The sequence below is a fragment of the Palaemon carinicauda genome, chromosome 30 (assembly GCF_036898095.1).
Source record: "Palaemon carinicauda isolate YSFRI2023 chromosome 30, ASM3689809v2, whole genome shotgun sequence".
Lineage (NCBI taxonomy): Eukaryota > Metazoa > Arthropoda > Malacostraca > Decapoda > Palaemonidae > Palaemon > Palaemon carinicauda.
The window spans coordinates 63,019,886-63,037,969 of NC_090754.1; the positions used below are offsets into that span (position 1 = coordinate 63,019,886).

Below are 18,084 nucleotides of genomic sequence, written 5' to 3' on the forward strand. Positions count from 1 at the left end.
TGGCTTCATAGCCTGCACAACCGCTTTCATCGGGGAACCAAACCAAGGCTGGCGGCTGACTGACGCAGTGTCAGCGATTCCCGCTGGAGGAAAGGGGATCGGCTGATCCTTAGGAGTGGATACTACTGGGCCTGCCTGAAATGAAGAAAGGGAAGAAGAATGTTGCCTAGACCTCTTCGATGAATCTTCCTGCTCCAGGACGCGTGCTTGGCGCTTACGAGATGGCGATCGCGAGGATGATCTGGAAGCACGCGGCCCCGGCAACTCGCAAGGTTGGGAGCGCTGAGAAACCCGGCGGGAATCACGTTGGGGGTCGCGCTGGTGCTCGCGCGACGGCAAAACCGCTGAGTCGCGCGCGGGCGAGGGGGCGCGCGGGCGAGGGGGCGAGGGGGCGAGGGGGCGAGGGGGCGAGGGGGCGCGCGGGCGAAGGTGTGCGTGGATGCACAGGTGAGGGTGTGCGCGAGTGCCCGGACGATCGCTGGCGCATAGGCGATCGGTGGAGCATAGGCGAGCGTAAGCGCGTTGGTGAGTGTAAGCGCGTTGGCGAGCAATGGCGCGTTGGCGAGCAATGGCGCGTTGGCGAGCGATGGCGCGTTGGTGAACGATGGCGCGTTGGCGAACGATGGCGCGTCGGGTGAGTAGGCGACCGACTGCGCATAGGCGAGTTAGTGAGTGGGCAAGTCGGTGACCTGTGGCGATCAGACGAGTGGCCGCGTTGGGGATCAGCGAGCTAGCAACTGGTCAGCTGGTGATCGATGAGCTGGCGATCGGCAAGCCGACAATCGGCGAGCTGGCGATCGGCAAGCTGGAGATCGACAAGCTGATGATCGGCGAGCTGACGATCAGCAAGCTGGCGATCGGCAACCAGACATCGGCACGCAAATGACCAGCAAGCTGGCAATCAGCGAGCAGACTTTCAGCTACCTGACAATTGGAGAGCTGCAAAGGCAAGCTGGCGAATGGTCTAGCTGTGAGCTGGGGATCGGCAGGCTGGTTGTTGGTGATCTGACATTGGCGATCGGTGAGCTAGCAAATGGCAAACGACGACTTGACAATTGACAATCAGCGAGTTAACAATCGTCAATCAACGAGACGAGCTGGCAATCAGAAATCGACTGAAAAAACTGGCGATCGGTGAGCTGTCAATCGGCGAGCTGTCGATCGGCGATTGGCGAGCTGTCGATCGGCGATCGGCGATCGGCGAGCTGCCGATCGGCGATTGGCGAGCTGCCGATCGGCGATTGGCGAGCTGCCGATCGGCGATTGGCGAGCTGCCGATCGGCAAGTTTGTCCTCTAGCCATTTAGCCGAGTTACTGATTGTACACAATTCTGTGTATCATGGCAAATGGTTGTCAACTTCCTTGATCCTGAAGTATAGCCTCCCAGAGAGAGACAGGACAAGGCACCATAAAGGTTAGCATGATATGCTTGGTGCAAAGGTCACTCTAAATCCATGGTTTGAACTGAAAACTAAAACCTAAAGGACTAGGAGGAGATTCTGATGAACTGAAGGCGAGCATCTAGATGTACGTATTCTTCAAGTTCACTGAGCGGGAGAACACCTCTTCCTGATGGCAGACCATGGGTACTTATAGTAGCCTACTGGAAACATACTTACCAGGCAATCTGTTACATAGGAGTTCAAGACTCACTTAACCTTGATAGTTTTTTATAGTGCCTGCAATCTCACCATCCTAGTAAACCAGGGATGGTGGGGTTGGGCGAGCCTATATGTCTACCTGTTGAGTTATCAGCAGCCATTGGTCCTAACTTGATGGAGAGGAGACTTGGGCACTGACCACATTCATATATGGTCAGTCCCTTAATTCTATCATTTATGAACAATCTTTAAATGCGAAGACAGTCGGTCACTAGGCTCCTGTCAACTTCTTCAACGGAAGAGTTTATTGTAAAGGCCTAGAGAACTATCTGGAGGACTTTGAGTACATCCCTCTCCCTTGTGTTCCTTTGAAATCCAAAAGCCCACTGGATAGGTGGTTTCAATCAGAAAGATCCTTGCCATCTGCTTGTTTGAGTTTCCAGTTGAAGAAAAATATATGACTGCAACAATTTAAAGGTTGAGTAAGCCGCTGTCAAACTGATGCTGAGAGGAGCTTTTGTGGTAGGAGAATCCCAGCCTGAGAAACATATGTCCCTCATGTCTGAGTCTCACATCAGGTCCCTATTTTCAGTGCTGCAATCTCCGAATCGAAGCACCATGGTGCTGGAGTCACTGTAGCATCTCGGGAATGTCCCGAGACAGGGAAAAGATAATACTGCGCTCTTATACATAGTACTAAACTCCTTTTCTGGGATTACATTTAAGCAATTTATTTCCTCCTGGGAGAGTAATGTCACCCACTACTGCTCGCTCTCCCAAGGGGAGAGAGAAATCAAATGTTCAGTACATGGAAAACAGGGTGGCGGCCTTTATTCCTGCCTGTAGCGAGTGTGCTCGTTCTTGTAGAAACTGAGCACAAGTAGCGGGTGAGCAAAATTCTGTACCATGTACTGATATGTCCAATCGATTCTGGACTTCACAATGACATCTTATAATCAAACTACAGTACTCAAAATCACAGCGCAAACAAAAAAAGAAGAAAGAACAAAGTTCATATTCTCTGAAGTTGTGTAAGCCAATGACGAAACTCTTGTAGGGAAACACAACTGCCAGGTGATGCTTCCTTAGTGCCTTCAGGAATTGGTAGACATTGAAGGGAAGAAAAAGGGCAGGGTCCCTCTTTACATTCTACGGCGGTCTGCTGATGGAGCACTGGTGATAACTAAGGCAAACCTTCCTTAGGCTCACGTTGTTGGCCATACACACGAAGGATAGGACAGCACCGGACATACCGCCTGACAAAAACAAGCATATTGGATAGCAGCAGGGAGCACAGAAACTGTAAATCAACTAACAGATATCAGGAAACTCTGTAAATCCAAACATAATATCCCTCAGACATGATTGCAAGACCAAATATTCAATCTGAAAGAAAAAGCAAAAGTGGGTGGACGGGCCTCCAGCAAGCTACTGTAGTACTACTATCACTACCTCCTTTTAAGTTTAAATAGCAGTTTCCCACTTCTCTAAAGTCACACTCCTAATAAAGGTTGAAGGTTTGTATAACGTGTAGGAACAAATTTTGGCAATTTAGAATGACACCTACTTTATCTTTTTGCAAATAGTTAAAGAAATACTTTCTGAGAAAGAAACCTTCCATATCTCATAATTGAATAACTAAATACTTTTAAGAATATTAATTGCTTACTATAAATAGGCATGAACAGCTGTTGCCAAAAGTACAACTGGAGCCTGTGGTTGCCCTGGGGTCTGCTGTCCTGCTGGAGAAGAACCATTTTTTTCCCCTGTAGAGTCAGACCTTGGTTGCTTTGGAGCTACATACTTCAAACTAGAGGATCTGCTTGTCGGACCACCAAACAGAGCTGACAATTTTGAACTGAAAAACAATAAAGTTTGCACATTTAAACAAAAAATATATAAAACATTTCCAAGTCTTACACAATACTGTACTGCAAAATTACAAATATGACAAATTTGAAAGTAATTTTTATTTTCCCTAATGATACAAACCTGTAGCCATTTATGTGGGTAATACTTTTGGTGGAGCTGGAAACTAGCCATAAGACTTTTACCACAGTATAACTACCCACCGCTAGTTAGCAGCAGGGGTAGGGGTAGTACCGGCTACACTGCTCACACACACACCTGTACTTTATTGCCACTTTTGATTGAAGGCAGGACTAACAGGGGGATAGGTGATAGTGGGGCAGATCTGTTTAAAGAGCTCAAGGTTTGTGTAGTTAGAAAAATTACAAATTGCTTCCAAATTTGTCAATTGTTCCCACTCCTTGTACAAACTATTTTGCTCTTCGTAAAGAAAGACTCCCCCTTAGGAGGGTGGAAGTCCTAACCCAGTGGCTGGTTTTAGACCAGAGTTGTTCCTGACATCTCGCTATATTCTCAAGCACATGCGCGAGAAAGCGGTCAGGGGAATCTGTGCGATTGTATGATAACTAATAATGTGACTTGTCCATATAAGAATTCTTGGAGTTGTAGGACTCTATTGAACTAACCATTGGACATTACCCAATTCCCACCTCGCTAGGAGAATGAAGACACAACAAATATATAAACAAATCAGATTACACAAGGGAAATTGTTCATACCTACAGATGGATGGGGCCAGCTTGCAGCATACTGAAGGTGCTCTACCCCAAGAGAGGAGTCACTCTTGTCCTTCACCCCAAACTAACCCAGTGTAACGTCTGCCCTCAACCACCTGCCACTAGTCAAACAAAGGAGTTTGAGGTGTTGAAGACCACATGTGGTGCAGCCATCACAATAGAGAAGGTCTATAGGTTCCTGTGGGTTACGTCTTGCATGTAGTGGGCTGCAAAGGTCATCCAACGCTTCCAACCACCCACTTGAAGTACAGTAGACCCCCGCCATACGACATTAATCCGTTCCGGAGTTGGTATTGTATGGTGAAAATATCATATGGCGAGCAATAGAATAGCTAATGCGTGCAAAACCCCCGGTAAAAACATCAAAATTTTATATACATATTAAAAATTAGTAACAAAATAGTATAGTAAGCACTGTACAACAGTATACTTATATATAATATACATGTACTGTACAGTATATAATTAAATAACATTATAAATAAAAATTATAAACTGTACAGGAAAGGAAAAATTAAATTTTATTTACCTTTGGAGTGACGTGACTTGAGCTGGTAGTGGGTGGAGGCAGAGGGGGGAAGAGATGGCAGATATAAAAACATATCAATGCTAATTATGTTATGTACACTTAATAATAAATTTATTCTTACTATTAAACACTTAAAATTAAAAATGCTTTTTTATTATTTTTGTCTTTTGAAATTTTGTTTATGATTTTTTTTTAGAACTTATTTTTTAATAGAATCACTTATATCATCTTTGCTTTCTGACACTTCTCTTTTGGAGAAATATCTATCCAAAGAAGCCTGTTTCTGAAGACTCCTCAAAATATTTCTAAAATGACTCATACACTTGTCATTAACACTCTCCAGAAGATGACCAGTGTAAAGTTTTTCTGGGTGTTTTTTTTTAATGAATCTCATAAGGTTTTCATACCAACCGTTAGCTTCCCTTATTTCTGCCGATGTCGTTTCTTCAGTCTCCCCCCGTCCTCGCTACCACTAGAGCTGTGCTCTTCTTGAATGATGGTCAATTGCATTGCCTCAAACTCCTTCAAGTCTTCAGTCGTAAGCTCCTCCCTGTGCTCCTCGATAAAGTTATCGACGTCAGCCTCATCGACAACAAGCCCCATGCGCATGCGTTCTTTGTATTTCTTTATTATCTCGGCTTCGTTTCCATAGTAATCATCTTCTTACTTTTCCCTTTAACATTACTAGCAATCTTGGGACCCATGGCTAACAAATTAAAGTTGGAATTAAGCACTAAAATGCACAAAAAATACAATATCGCAAGCACTCAGACGAGATAAAGTCTTTACGAAACGCACACGAGATTCTGAACTGAGCACGTGATTAACAAAGAGAGAGAGAGGCAGCATCTCTCTCATGCATTGTAGGAGGGATTTCGGCCAATAGCGTATCGGCATCTTAGTGACGCCGTGACGCCGACGAATAGCAGACCAGCTTCTTAGTGACATATGCAGTGATGTATAAGCGTGGTGGTAGGCGAGTGACTTGCACAGTCGTATGCGTAAAAACTGCCAAGTTTGAATTTGGTATTTGATGCCATAAGGTGGGGAAAATGTCGTAATGAGGGGACGAAAAAACATCGTATTCCACACCGTAATGTGAAAAAAACGTAAGCTGGGGACGCCGTACCCCAGGGGTCTACTGTATCTACGTCACAGAGTAGAGTAGTATTTCTTTTTTTAAATGCTAGGGATGTACTACTGCCCCTAGCATTATGAGCTCTGGGTCTACAGCTTTGCGGGGGAGAGTCAGGATTCAATCGAATCTATGAGGAGATCGTATTCTTTGTGACTCTCCTTTTGCCCCTTCCCTTGCTAGCAACATTTTTTAAACATATGAGCGAGATCATGTGGTTTGTTTGAGGTAAGACCTCAGTACCCTCGTAGGGCATAGTAACCACTGATCTAGATAATCAGATACGGAACAAAAACACTCCATCCGGAAGGGACCGCATCTTGGGACTGCTATAGCTGGATTTTGAGTCTTAGCAACGAACCTACGGACAAAGCCAAGTGTAACCTGTACCCATCCCCTAGAATGACAGTAATGCCTCACAACACGAAATTAATTCGTTCTGGAGTGGCTTTCGGGTCACGAAAATTTTGTATTATGAGTCACATTTTACATGTGAATTGCCTAATTTGTTCAAAAGCCCTACAAAAAGAACAAATTTGGAAGTAATTTGTATTTTTCCTAGTATTCAAACCTGGAGCTATTTATAGGGGTATACTTTCGGCGTAGCTGAAAGACGAGCCATGATAATTTTAGTGAGGGATAACTACCCCATCCACTAGTTAGCAGATGAGGATTGGGGTAGACCGGCTACCCGATTCACTCACACCTCTCGGCCAAGTAACCACTTTGCTTTATGGCAGGACTTCTCGGGGGACAGGGTGGCGGGCCAATTTGTATAAATAGTTCGAGGTTTGTATACTAGGAAAAATACAAATTACTTACAAATTTGTTATTTGTTCCGGCATAAATACAAACCATCTGCTATTTATAGGGTGATTTACTCTTAGGAGGGAGGAAGTCCTCACAACTGGCCTTGGTCATGATCCAGGGACTCTCTCTAATTCGATCTTTGATCGATACCAGAAAAACTCTACCCTCACTAAAATGAAGAGCCGATATGAGGTAATGCACTGATAGCGGCCTGCAGAAGCTTGTGTGTGAGTGGAACTATCAGCGTGGCTTGTCTTTAACATAGGAACTTGAGTACAAACCTATTATTCTAAAGACTTACCCAATATCCTCTCTCAAAAGGGTATTGGGGACGTAAAGTATTATTCTATACTTAGGAGGCCCAAGGGAAATGAGTCTTACCTGCAGCGAGGTGAAGTCAGCTATGCTGAGGCTTGCGGAGCTGTTTTCCCCAGAGGGGAGAAGGTGAATGGAAGAAAGGAGCCAGTCATTCTTACTCATTCTCCCTAGACTAACCCAGGTAACCTCAGCCCTCAACCCTCTGCTACTTGTCCATCAAGGAGCCTGAGGTGTTTAGATCATTTGTTGTGTGACCACCACAGGACTAATGGAAAAGGTCTCCATGTTTCTGTGGGTTACGTCTTTGCAAGTAGTGGGCCATGAAGGTCGATTGACACTTCCACACTCTGGGTCCTAGGATGGAAGAGGATCTAGAATTGAGAGCTAACTCAACTGCCTTCCAATCCTAGAGGGGAAGGAAATCCTTGTGATCCTCCTCTTGACTTTCCCCGTGCTGGTCAACAGTGCCGACAAAATGGGGCGAGCTGGTGTAGTTCTTTCAAAACACCAGTTGAATGAAGACACTCTATCCGGAATGGGGTGCACCTAGGGTACAGCACACTCGGATTTTGAGTCTTGGCAATCCACTCAGGGATGCCACTTAGGATTACTTCTCCTCGTCTCCTAGAGTAGGAGACATCAGAAGATGGATCATACCACACATTAACTCTCTTGGTCAAAGCCCAAGTGAGTAGAAAGGGCTGTCTTCCATGTAAGGAAGCGATCTGCTGCCTGGCATAAAGGTTCATAGGGAGGAGCCGCGTTGTGCGCGATCAAGTCGTTCAGTTTGTTTGCCTACTTGGCTCTCAATAATATTGCGCTTGGCGTCACGTCCGTGCGCATGCTGTACTGAACCCGACTAACGTTTGGCGTTATGGTCTGCTTGACATGCGACGTCACGTTCTTTTTGTTTTAAGTCACGCTTAGCTAGGCGCGCCATGTTACATTCAGGCACCTGGCGTGTGACTTCGCGCTCAGCTGCCTGGCGCTTGTCATCACGCCTGGAATGATGACTCTCGATGTCACGCTCACTCACTTGACGTTTGCTGTCAAAAGAAATAGGAACTCTATGAGCACTAGCAGACTAAGTAGAAGCAGTTCCATCACCCCGCTCAACACTGGGTGTAAACGTAGGCCGCCTGTGCAACATCACGTCACGATCGGAATCATGACGAACCAACCGTGGGCTGATAAGAATGCATGCATAAACGTTGAGAGTTGCTGCTTCATGTCAAGAAGCATAGACCACTTAAAATCAACTTTAGACGAAACAGGAGACGAAACTTCCATAGCAAATTCAACTTCTTTGTCGCTCACATAACGCTCCACATAATCGGGAGATGGAATCCAGTCCGATGGAAGCGGTGGCGCATGCACCGTAACACCAGACTCAGGAATAAGCTCTGACTCAGTCTGAATTTTCTCCTTGTCAATTTCCAACATTTTGTTGGGACGTTTAGGAGGAGAACATTGACCAGACAATTGAAAACGCTCTGGCGAATCCCAATGGCAAAAGCCAGGCGCTTGCGGTGATGGATCGCGTCGTTGCGCCTTCATCCGCCTTTCTTTTAAGGGGTCTGGAAGCTTGACGCCAGACTTTGCCATGCGTAGCTTCATCCGAGGATGAGGATAAACAACTAACCTCACCTTTCCCATGGTGAGGGTGAGCGATCTGTGACATCGAGACAACAGGAACGCTCGAAGGTACATCTGCGCGATTGATGACGCCTCTCGTTCCCTTTCACCAATCGACTTTACTTCTCCCATGGGTTTGGGAGCTTGCAAGAGGTCTAAGGTTAGGTGAACGACAAGAACGCACAAAAGCACCCTCCACATCACTGAAAACATTAATAGCACTATTAATATTACCACTTTTAAGCAGATTAACCTCGGACATAATTCGGTCTCTGTCCGCTGCTAGTGATTCCACCCTTGAACCAAGAGCCTGGATCGCTGTCATCTTATCTTTCACTGAAGGCTCAGATTGAACAGGATTAGGTTCAGGATCTACCACTACAGGGGAAGAATTAGGTTCAATGACATTAGAAAATGATATATCCCTTGATCGAGAGGAACTACATCTGATTCTATCTCTTTCTAGTTTACGAGAGTAGCGTTCATAAGCCAACCAATGACTCTCGGATAATTCAAAACATTCTTGACATCTATTTTCAAAATTACAAATTTTACCCCTAAATTTAATGCAAATCGTATGGGGATCAACAGAGGCTTTTGGAAGCCGAGTTTTACACCTTTTCACGCACTTCCTATATGAAGGGGAGAGGTCAGCCATTTTGAAATGTAAATAGAAAGATCAAAATCAAGCAAGGGTAAAAAAATAATCCAAATAATCCAATTCAATAGGTATTCAAGAGAATCCGTAAGCGAGTCCAATAATTGTGAAAGTCAAAACCAATAAACAACTGTACATCACCAAGAACACTGTTAATTCCAGGGAAACGGCGAGTGAATTTCCAAAGATGTTGCCAATATGGCGGCAGAAGAAAATCTGATACTATGAGGGATAGTTCCACCTAGCTCCATGGTGGCGCTAGTGTATACCTGGCATATCTATGCGATTGCCGCGAGTTTTGAATTTTCTGCCGGACAGAAGTATAAAGCTATTATATATAACCAGCGGGCAAGATTAAATGTTTAAAAAAACAAGTTTTTAATTGTTCTAATTCACATTCTACGCTCACAAAATAACAAATACCTATGAACTGGTTATGATCCTCAATAAAATGTAACATTATTGTGGAGTTCATACCTTCGAGACAGACGGTAGCAGCTAACGGTGGTGTGTGCGGAGGAGGAGAGAGAGAGAGAGAGAGAGAGAGAGAGAGAGAGAGAGAGAGAGAGAGAGAGAGAGAGAGAGAGGACGGGGAGGAGAGAAAGAGAGAGAGAGAGAGAGAGAGAGAGAGAGAGAGAGAGAGACGGGGAGGAGAGAGAGAGAGAGAGAGAGAGAGAGAGAGGACGGGGAGGAGAGAGAGAGAGAGAGAGAGAGAGGACGGGGAGGAGAGAGAGAGAGAGAGAGAGAGAGAGAGAGAGAGAGAGAGAGAGAGAGAGGACGGGGAGGAGAGAGAGAGAGAGAGAGAGAGAGAGAGAGAGAGAGAGAGAGGACGGGGAGGAGAGAGAGAGAGAGAGAGAGAGAGAGAGAGAGAGAGAGAGAGAGAGAGAGAGAGAGAGGACGGGGAGGAGAGAGAGAGAGAGAGAGAGGACGGGGAGGAGAGAGAGAGAGAGAGAGAGGACGGGGAGGAGAGAGAGAGAGAGAGAGAGAGAGAGAGAGAGAGAGAGAGAGAGAGAGAGAGAGAGAGAGAGAGAGGACGGGGAGGAGAGAGAGAGAGAGAGGACGGGGAGGAGAGAGAGAGAGAGAGAGAGAGAGGAGAGAGAGAGAGAGAGAAAGAGAGGACGGGGAGGAGAGACTCAACGGCAACACGTTCGGTACGCAACACTTTTGTAACACTACGTAACATAAACTTAAATTTAAATTTTAAACATCTGACTTACCTGGTAGTTATATATATAGTTTAGTCCCTGACATCACAGCAGAATTTCAAAACTCATGGCAATTGCCAATTAGGTAGCCAGGTGTACCACCAGTGCGCCCTCTACCCAGGTACCTGGAACCATTCCAACTATTCCTCAGACCTTCCCTGCCGCCTCACCGGTGACATCGTTGGAATTTCACTCGCTGTAGCCTGTGTTAATTGCAGTTATTTTGGTGATGTACAATTTGGCTTTGGCTTTCACTCGTTTGGATTTGTTTTTGGAGTTTTCTTGGACCCGATTAGATTTTGTTGTTTTGACCCTTGCTTGTATGATCTCTCTTTAAAATTTTCATAAAGTCTGAGAGTGAGTGGTTGGAGTATGACCGCTACACTCGTAAGCTTGAGAGGGATAGGATCAGAAGTAAGAGTTTATCTCATTCTTCTAGAGATTGTTCCCCTCCCCGTGTCAATGAACCTATTGATCCTTCCCCTGTAGTGGTAGTTCAAGATCCCCCTACTGTTAATCCTAATGAACCAACTCTAAAGGACATGATGGTGGCCATTCAAGCCCTGGGCGAGAGAGTGGAGTCGCTCGTAGAGGACAGGACTAAGTCAAGGAATTAAAGTGTGCTAGTGTCAGTGCTAAAGGTTCAGTGAATTTAATCACTGCAGTGGAGGGTGCGTCTGCTCGGACCTGTCGTTCTCCTAGCCATAGACCTCTTCCAAGCTCCCCAACCCCTGGGAGAAGGAATGTCGACAGGCGAAAGGAAACGAGAGGAGTTAGCGCCCGAGCAGTCGTCCCCTTGAGCGTACCTGTTGACGCTTCACAGGACGCTCGCCCTCGCCATGGAAAAGGCGAGGTGAAAGTGTTTTCGTCTTCATCGGATGACGCAGCGCCCAGACAGGGTTGGCATCTTTCATGTCTGCCTCGTCTACCTCCAGCCCCAAGGACTTTCCAAGAAACACTATTTCATCCATCACAATAGGTTTGGAGTCATCAGGGTCTGTCGTATCGAACCCTACAGAGTCCCTCTCAGCGAAGGAAGCTGGCCACAATTTCTTCCATGCAGAATTGAGAGTTATTCTTGTGACACCCTGCCATGCATAATCAATAATTTTTAAGCAATGGACAATATTGAAATGTTCCTTCCAAAATTCAAGAAGGGTGAGATTGGTGTTGTCTGTGACATCAAAGCATTTCTTGAACAAATGCTTCATGTACAGTTTTTTAAAGTTGGAAATAACTTGTTGGGCTGGAGGAGTGGCGTGGTGTTGGGCGGAAGATAAAGGACCTTGATGAACCTGAACTCATCAAGAATGTCCTCTTCAAGACCAGGAGGGTAACCAGGGGCATTGTCGAGGACCAAGAGACATACCATTGGCAGGTTTTTCTCGGCCAAATATTTTTTGACTGCCAGACCAAAGCACAGATTAACCCATTCTGTAAAGAAATGCCACGTAACCCAAGCCATAGCATTAGTGCGCCACATCACTTGCAGTTTTTCTTTCAAGATCCTTTGGCTCTTGAAAGCACGTGGGTTTTTCTGAGTGGTACACCAGCAGTGGCTTGACCTTACAGTCACCGCTGGCATTGGCACACAAGGCTAGAGTTAACCGGTCCTTCATGGGTTTATGGCCCGGTAGTCTCTTCTCCTCTGGCGTGATGAATGTCCTCCTGGGCACTTTCTTCCAGAAAAGGCCAGTTTCATCACAGTTGAAGACTTGTTGGGGGACGTAGCCATGACGGGCGATAACCAAGGCAAAGGTTGTGATGAAGTCGGCCGTGGCTTTCGAGTCAGAACTTGCTGCTCCCCCCATACCTCACAACCAAGTGTATACAAGTCCAGTTTTTTAAAGTTATCCAACCAGCCACAGCTGGCTTTGAAGGTTTCCGCTGGCGTCGAAGTCTCCCCTCTCTCGGCTGCTTGCTTTCCTTTCAAGTCATCGTAGATTCTGCTGGGCTTTTCACATACAATGGTCTTGGTCACACTATCTCCCACCAACTGTTTCTCCTTTATCCATATTAAAAGAAGCCTTCCCATCTCGTCATAGATATCACTGAGCAGCTGGGAAAGGATGGTTACTCCTTTGGAAGGCTTGGTGCTCTTTATAACATCCTTCTTCTTGAGGATGGTACATACTGTCAATGTACTCCTCTCATATTGGCGAGCAAGCTCAGTCACTCACACCACTCATTTTTTTATTACAGCATTTTATGCTTCATCTCGATTGTCATCATACGCTTTTTCTTTTCACTACCCTTGTTTGCAGTCGCTTGCTGTGGACCCATTGCTTATTCACTGAATTCTGCACTGATTAACGCAAAAAACATGTAAAAAAACCAAACACTACAGCCGATGCTCGGAGATAAACTTTACGCGACGGAGATCAGACGGAAAAGATCGAGCAATGCTGTCCTGATGAGAAGCCCCTCGCACAACCAGCCACCTGGCGGCGGCATTGAGAACTGCCTCGCATCTCAAATTTTTCTCGTATCTCAGGACAAAAATTTGCTCGAAACTTTCCTTGTATCTCAAATTTCTCGTATGTCGGGACACTTGTATCTCAAATTTCTCGTATGTTGGGACACTTGTATCTCAAATTTCTCGTATGTCGAGACACTTGTATCTCAAGGTATTACTGTATTTTGAAGAAGTGTTTTAATTCTTTCATTCTACCTTGTTTCGAGTATTGTTCACCCGTCTAGTCTTCAGATGCTGATTATCATCTTAATTTGTAGGACAGGAACTTACGGTCTATTAAATTTCTTATTCCTCATCTAGATATTAATCTATGGCACCGTTGTTCAATTAGTTCATTATGGATGTCGCATAAGATTTATCATAATTCTGACTATCCTTTACATTCAGATCTTCCTGGACAGTTCCATCCCATTCGTGATACTAGGCATGCAGTTAATTCTAATAATCAGCCTACTCCATCATGAGGCTCAATACTACACAGTATTTTAGAGATTTTGTTCCACCTGTGACCAAGTTATGGAATGATCTTCCTAATTTGGTAGATGAATCAGTAGAACTTCAAATGTTCAAACTCGCAGCAAATGTTTTAATGTTGAACAGGCTGATATAAGTCTTTTTATAGATACATATGAATTCTCTGTTTTAAGGTTATTAATATTTTTTTAAATATTTTATTTAAATTTTTCATTACTTCTTATATCGTTTATTTATTTCCTTGTTTCCTTTCCTCACTGGGCTATTTTTCTCTGTTGGAGCCCTTAGGTTTATAGCATCTCGCTTTTCCAACTAGGGTTGTAGCTTGGCTGGTAATAATAATTATACTATTTCAAAGTTTTTACCTACAAAAGTAAACCTGAACAACTTGGAGCGAGAGAGCTAGCACCACTGATACGTCTACACTCTGGCAGGGAGCAAAACCATCTCCGCCACTATAAGCAAGAAAGATCCAGCCCCTAGGTTAGGTCAGGTGGGTGTGAATAAGTTGGAGTTTCCTTCATTTTACTTATTTCGTGTATTCCCCCTCCAAAAAGAATACACAATTTCTCACTGTGAAACACCACAGTTGATATTCTTTACAGTTTCATCAACTCTAAAACTAGTCATTTGCCAGTGTTGGTTGAAACTTAAATTACCTACATTGACAAGTATTTGGAGCCTTTGCAGTTGGTTGAGATAGGGCGGGTCACTTATCAAACAGTGGGTAGCTGTTTACTGTTGCACAATATCCCTAATGCAGAAATTAAGAAGAGTTCCTCATGTATTTATTAATATTATAAACTGTTCTGATGTAAATAATTGGGGGAAACCCACATTTTTCAAATTTTAGGTTATAAAATTCGATAAATATGTGATACAATACTTTAATTTCTAGACAAATACATGAACCATATATTTTTCCTACACGCTATCTTGTATTTTATTAATTTCTGACAATGATTATTGAGGCAAACCACATGTTCACGAGTTTTTGGACTCCCTTATATAAAGACAATAATTGTGGGTGACACCAGTAAGAAAGTGTCTTTTTACAGGTGGGAAAATGCCAAAATGAGTGATTTGCAGCAATAATAATGGTCAGAAATGCAAAATAAACACAAGATAACCAGTTGGAAAAACATATGGTTCATGTAAGTGGCTAAAAATCAAAGTATCATAATTATCTATGATTCGCTAAATGTCCTTTTAATGGTTTCAACTCGTAGGTTCTAACACGCGATACATGTTGAGCTGCGCTCACGATCCTCCTGGGTCATTATTTTGGGGTTATTTTTCACTTTAACACGAGTAACAATAGCTATACACCAAACGGACCACGGTTCTATCATATCAATTGGCGTCATAGATGGATTTCAAAATAGACTGTACTTCCCTTAAGTTCCCTCTTGGAGACATCTTTAAGCGATGGTGGTTAAGCTCAAACTAAAGGAGAGGGTGGAAAAAAATTGGCTTTTGTAGAACAACATCCAGGAACTTGTGCACAAATATTTGGGAAATAATTGATTAAAAAAGCCAGGTAATGATTACATCACACAAAAATCAGAAAAGCTGGCCAAAGCGAGTGCAAGCAATCCATGCTCAATAACTCACCATGAGTCTCCCAAATGTAAACGATGGACTTATAGCATGAGAAAACTTCAAATTTTAATCGACCAATACATAAGTCACTATGCCCCAGCCAACATTAAACACATGGAGAAAAATACCGAACTAGTCAGCCCTCATTCATTTCTTATAGCAAATTTGAGTTTCACTGGTAATCAAAGTATCATTCATTAACCTAAAATTAAATAAATTATGAATGAAAAACCATAAATTGAAAGGGAAACACAAGAACACTACCTACCCTAAGGTTCCCCACCTGACCTAACTAAGAGCCATATCCTAATCTACTTACCAGGTAAGGGTGGTTACACCCACATGCTACCCAACCCCCCTTAGACCACCATCCCCTACGTCTCAAAAGTGTTAGCTTGTCAACCGGCTTCATCCCAGGCAAGGCAACACCAAATCATATTTCGTAAATCGTAAAACTAGCTTCACATCGTATTTCAGACAAAGATAAACATTTTCCCCATAAACAAAATAAGACTTTAATAGTGCTTAGAAAATTTACGCCTGTCCCAACCAACGACACCCACCCCCAAATATTATATTGGGATGTATGAATGATAGCGGCCACCTGTATGCATAATTACGGGTAACTTAGAATACGGCAGTGGTATGGGTGGTCGCAGGAGGGCGTCAGCGCCCCCCCCCCCCCCCCCCGCGCGTTTGGCAAGTAGGTAAGGACACGGCTTGTCGCAGAAGGGCGTCAGCGCCCCCCCCCCTCCCCCCCCCGCGCGTTAGGCAAGTAGGTAAGGACACCGGCTTGTCGCAGAAGGGCGTCAGCGCCCCCCCCCCCCCCCCCCCCCGAGCGTTAGGCAAGTAGGTAAGGACACGGCTTGTCGCAGAAGGGCGTCAGCGCCCCCCCCTCCCCCCCCCCCGCGCGTTAGGCAAGTAGGTAAGGACACGGCTTGTCGCAGAAGGGCGTCAGCGCCCCCCCCCCCGCGTTAGGCAAGTAGGTAAGGACACGGCTTGTCGCAGAAGGGCGTCAGCGCCCCCCCCCCCCCCCCCCCCCCGCGTTAGGCAAGTAGGTAAGGACACGGCTTGTCGCAGAAGGGCGTCAGCGCCCCCCCCCCCCCCCCGGCCTTGGGCAAGTAGGTAAGGACACGGCTTGTAAGTTAGGTTAAGGGGGAAAATATAAGTTAAGTAATGTCAATTTCTAATCCAAATGGGAGGATCTGGCCGCTGATATACAAAGGCTCCATTATAGCAATGATTAAAAGATCAACACCGTACTTTAACTTATAGGCGATCAGAAAATTGTTCTGTCCTTTAAATTATTACCTGGCATTTGGTGACGGTGCGAAGTCATTATCATCGTCCTCTTCTCCGAATAACATTTTCCCAAGCTACCTTATTTGGCCGTGATTTTTCCTTTTTTCTTATTACGACCACTTATTACGACCACTTGACAGGACAGAGTTCCACGGACGATGTTTATAACGGATTGAAATTAGTTCCCTCCCCGGTGCGTTCACAGTGGAGAATTTCATGATCATTTACAACAACCGGTAAATTATTATTATTATTATTAAATGCTAAGCTACAACCCTAGTTGGAAAAGCAGGATGCTATAAGCCCAGGGGCTCTAACAGGGAAAATAGCCCAGTGAGGAAAGGAAACAAGGAAAAATAAAATATTCTAAGAACAGCAAAAACATTGAAGCGTGAGAGCAAGGAATTATTATTATTATTATTAATTATTATTATTATTATTATTATTATTATTATTATTATTATTATTATTATTATTATTATTATTAAATGCTAAGCTACAACCCTAGTTGGAAAAGCAGGATGCTATAAGCCCAGGGGCCCCAACAGGAAAAATAGCTCAGTGAGGAAAGGAAATATGGAAAAATAAAATATTTTAAGAATAGTAACAACATTTAAATAAATATTTCCTATATAAACAATAAAAACTTCAACAAAACAAGAGAAAGAGAAACTAGATACAACAGTGTGCCTGAGTGTACCCTCAAGCAAGAGAACTCTAACCCAAGACAGTGGAAGGCCATGGTACAGAGGCTATGGCACTATCCAAGACTAGAGAACAATGGTTTGATTTTGGAGTGTCCTTCTCCTAGAAGAGCTGCTTACCATAGGTAAAGAGTCCCTTCTACCCATACCAAGAGGAAAGTAGCCACTGAACAATTACATTGCCGTAGTTAACCCCTTGGGTGAAGAAGAATTGTTTAGTAATCTCAGTGTTGTCAGGTGTATGAGGACAGAGGAGAATCTGTAAAGAATAGGCCAGACTATTCGATGTCTGTGTAGGCAAAGGGAAAGAACCGTAACCAGAGAGAAGGATCCAATATGGTACTGTCTGGCAAGCCAAAGGACCCCCTAACTCTCTAGCGGTAGTATCTCAACGGGCGGCTGGTGCCCTGGCCAACCTACTACCTATAGAATCCTATGTTAATCTAACACAATAACTAATGATCTCGATATTAATTACATCACAGTAGCTAGTGGATTCTATGGCAATTTTATTACAGCAGTCAGTAAATTCTATGGTAGTTGCTTACAGCAGTTAATGAATCCTTTTGGTAAGTTAATTGTCTAACAATGGTCAGTGATTTATAAGGTAATTGACTCACAATAACTAGTGAATCCTATGATAATAATCTTGACATTACCAGTTAATCCTATGATAACTTGCTTCACTTTAAGAGCTGATTTTCTAGTCCTATACAGAAGGGTAACCATACTCTCTACGGGACCTTCACAGTCATTTTATTATATCAATTTCAAGGAATTCACGCCACATTTTGTTCGTTTATTGTTAAAACTGTCTTCAATAACTTGCGATGCCTTTAATAATCTAAACAGTTACTAGGGAGTCTTGTGGTCATTTAACATAATAACCAACAACCCTTCGCTATTTTCATTTCTCTTTTTGTACATAAAACAGCGAATCTTTTGATATTGTGTTTGCATAACCAATTAATCGTGTTTAAAATGTGAAAGTAAGGAACATGTATGACAGTATGTAATGTTTCAATGAAT

General features: G+C 44.0%; 1 protein-coding gene across 5 annotated transcripts in view; it reads right to left on the minus strand.

Annotated features, from left to right (window-relative positions):
- LOC137623217 (FK506-binding protein 15-like) overlaps positions 1–16,521 on the minus strand; it is a 176,189-nt gene extending 159,668 nt beyond the window's left edge. For 3 of the 5 annotated variants that reach the window (XM_068353933.1, XM_068353934.1, XM_068353932.1), the window contains exons 1-2: positions 16,361–16,521; positions 3,271–3,459 (exon numbers count right to left, since the gene is read on the minus strand). In XM_068353933.1, the coding sequence (XP_068210034.1) occupies positions 3,271–3,459; positions 16,361–16,416 (245 nt within the window). In that variant the 5' untranslated portion in view covers positions 16,417–16,521. The remainder of the gene's footprint in view (positions 1–3,270; positions 3,460–16,360) is intronic. The other 2 variants (XM_068353935.1, XM_068353936.1) reach the window with 2 other exon arrangements.
- Between the last annotated feature and the right edge of the window lie 1,563 nt (positions 16,522–18,084).